At 42.4% G+C, this 1,804-nt stretch overlaps 1 protein-coding gene across 1 annotated transcript in view; it reads left to right on the top strand.

Annotated features, from left to right (window-relative positions):
• RNF150 (ring finger protein 150) overlaps nucleotides 1-1,804 on the top strand; it is a 263,220-nt gene that overhangs the window by 214,192 nt on the left and 47,224 nt on the right. Inside the window, exon 6 of the mRNA XM_003790183.3 lies at nucleotides 639-849. Coding sequence (XP_003790231.1) covers nucleotides 639-849 — 211 coding nt within the window. The remainder of the gene's footprint in view (nucleotides 1-638; nucleotides 850-1,804) is intronic.

The following is a 1,804-nucleotide window of genomic DNA, read 5'->3' as shown; positions in this document are numbered from 1 at the left end:
GGTTGCAGCCGTCATTGTTGTTTGGCGGGTCCGGGCTGGGGATTCGAACCCGCCAGCTTAGGTGTACGTGGCTGGCGCCTTAGCCGGTTGAGCTATAGGTGCCGAGCCGTATGTGTGTATCTTTAATGAAAGTTTATATTGACTCAAAATCTATCACCCTCCCACTCTCATAACTTTAGTATATTTTTAAATAATGCATGAGTGTTTGTGGATAATCATCAGGCTGGAGTATAAACACTCCATGTGAGGAAAGGCTATCTAAATAAATAAAAACCATGTATTCCCCCTAAGTAATTATTTAAATGTAAAGATGTTACTACTCCTGGAATTAAAAATTTATACCTAGACATAAAGGGAACTTTTGGAAAGAAAATTTGGGGAGATCTTGTCACATTGATGTTACATAAACTATTACTTGGAATCTTTTTTAAATAAAGTGTCTCAGAAGTATACAGTACTTAGTTTTTACTGAGACAAAATATTTAGGCTGTCCACATTTCATCTCAAGCTGATGATGTGCACTAAAAACAAATTTTATCTCAAGCTGATGATGTGTCCTTTTCTCCTCAAGCTGATGATGTGCACTAAAAACACATTTCATCTCAAGCTGATGATGTGTCCTTTTCTCCTCCCTTCAGCCCAACGCCGACTGCATGGACGACTTGCCCACTGACTTCGAGGGCTCACTGGGAGGGCCACCAACTAACCAGATCACAGGTGCCAGCGACACAACAGTAAATGAAAGTTCAGTCACTTTGGACCCTGCTGTGCGGACTGTGGGAGCCTTGCAGGTGGTCCAGGATACAGACTCCACACCCCAGGAGGGGGCCGTCATCTTTACTACTAACAGTAAGTTCTGCTATGCTTAAAAGTACCATAGCCATAAGGGCCGTAATCTCATTGGAGTGGGGAACATTGGAATCAGGAAAAGATGCCTTTCCTTGAGAAGACAAAATAATTTGAGTGAGTATATCATTGTCAGGGTCAACAGTCATATCTGTCAGGCCCTTAGAAGCCCAGCTCTTTCCAGAGCCAGCAGGGCACACAGTGAACCTGGCTCCCTAAGCCCACACTCTCACCTGCCCACTCACTGACACCAGGGCACACACCACAGCACTGTGCACTCTTCATGTCCCCTTTGCCATGGTCCCTGAAGCAGGTAGCTTTGTGGGTTTGGCCACTCAGATTGGAGGGCAGGGGAGAGAAGCAACCACAAGGGATACTCAGCAAAACTGGGATAAGACACAGCCCCACTCACTCCTTACGTACGTGTGAAATTTTGCTATCGTTGGAAAACATTAAGTTATCCTACACACACATACGCACACACAAGGGTGCACTTGGCTATTAGCAGCACCTCTGTAGATGTCATTTTTGCAGGAGAATCTAAACTCCTGTATACACGTGGCCCTGCATATTATTATAAAATATCTTCCGGGTATTCTGTCCCTGTCTCCTACATAGACAGTCACTAGATCCTGTTCTGTTTGATGGTAGTTTAAAAGTCTGTATTAGCATCAACATTGAAGCAAAAATCTAAAGTACCTACTATTCGGTTGAATACAGTAGAGATAAAAGCTTCAGGGTTCTAAGAAAATCAAGCATGCAAATTAGCTTAGGTTGAAGGTTAAAAGAGTGCAGTTTTTAAACAAAGTGTATTTCTTTTGATAGAAGTAACCTACGCAGCATAGGAACTTAGAAATATAGAAAAGCAGATTGAAGTATTTGGGAGTATTGCCTTTGAAGATGGCCTTTTTAACATGTTCATGATTTTTATCGAATTTATAAAATCAGGCTAAAGATG

The sequence above is a fragment of the Otolemur garnettii genome, unplaced genomic scaffold (genome assembly GCF_000181295.1).
Source record: "Otolemur garnettii isolate 467f Iridium unplaced genomic scaffold, OtoGar3 scaffold00041, whole genome shotgun sequence".
NCBI lineage: Eukaryota > Metazoa > Chordata > Mammalia > Primates > Galagidae > Otolemur > Otolemur garnettii.
The sequence above is the reverse complement of the archived record's forward strand: the minus strand, read 5'-3'. Positions and strand labels throughout refer to the sequence as shown.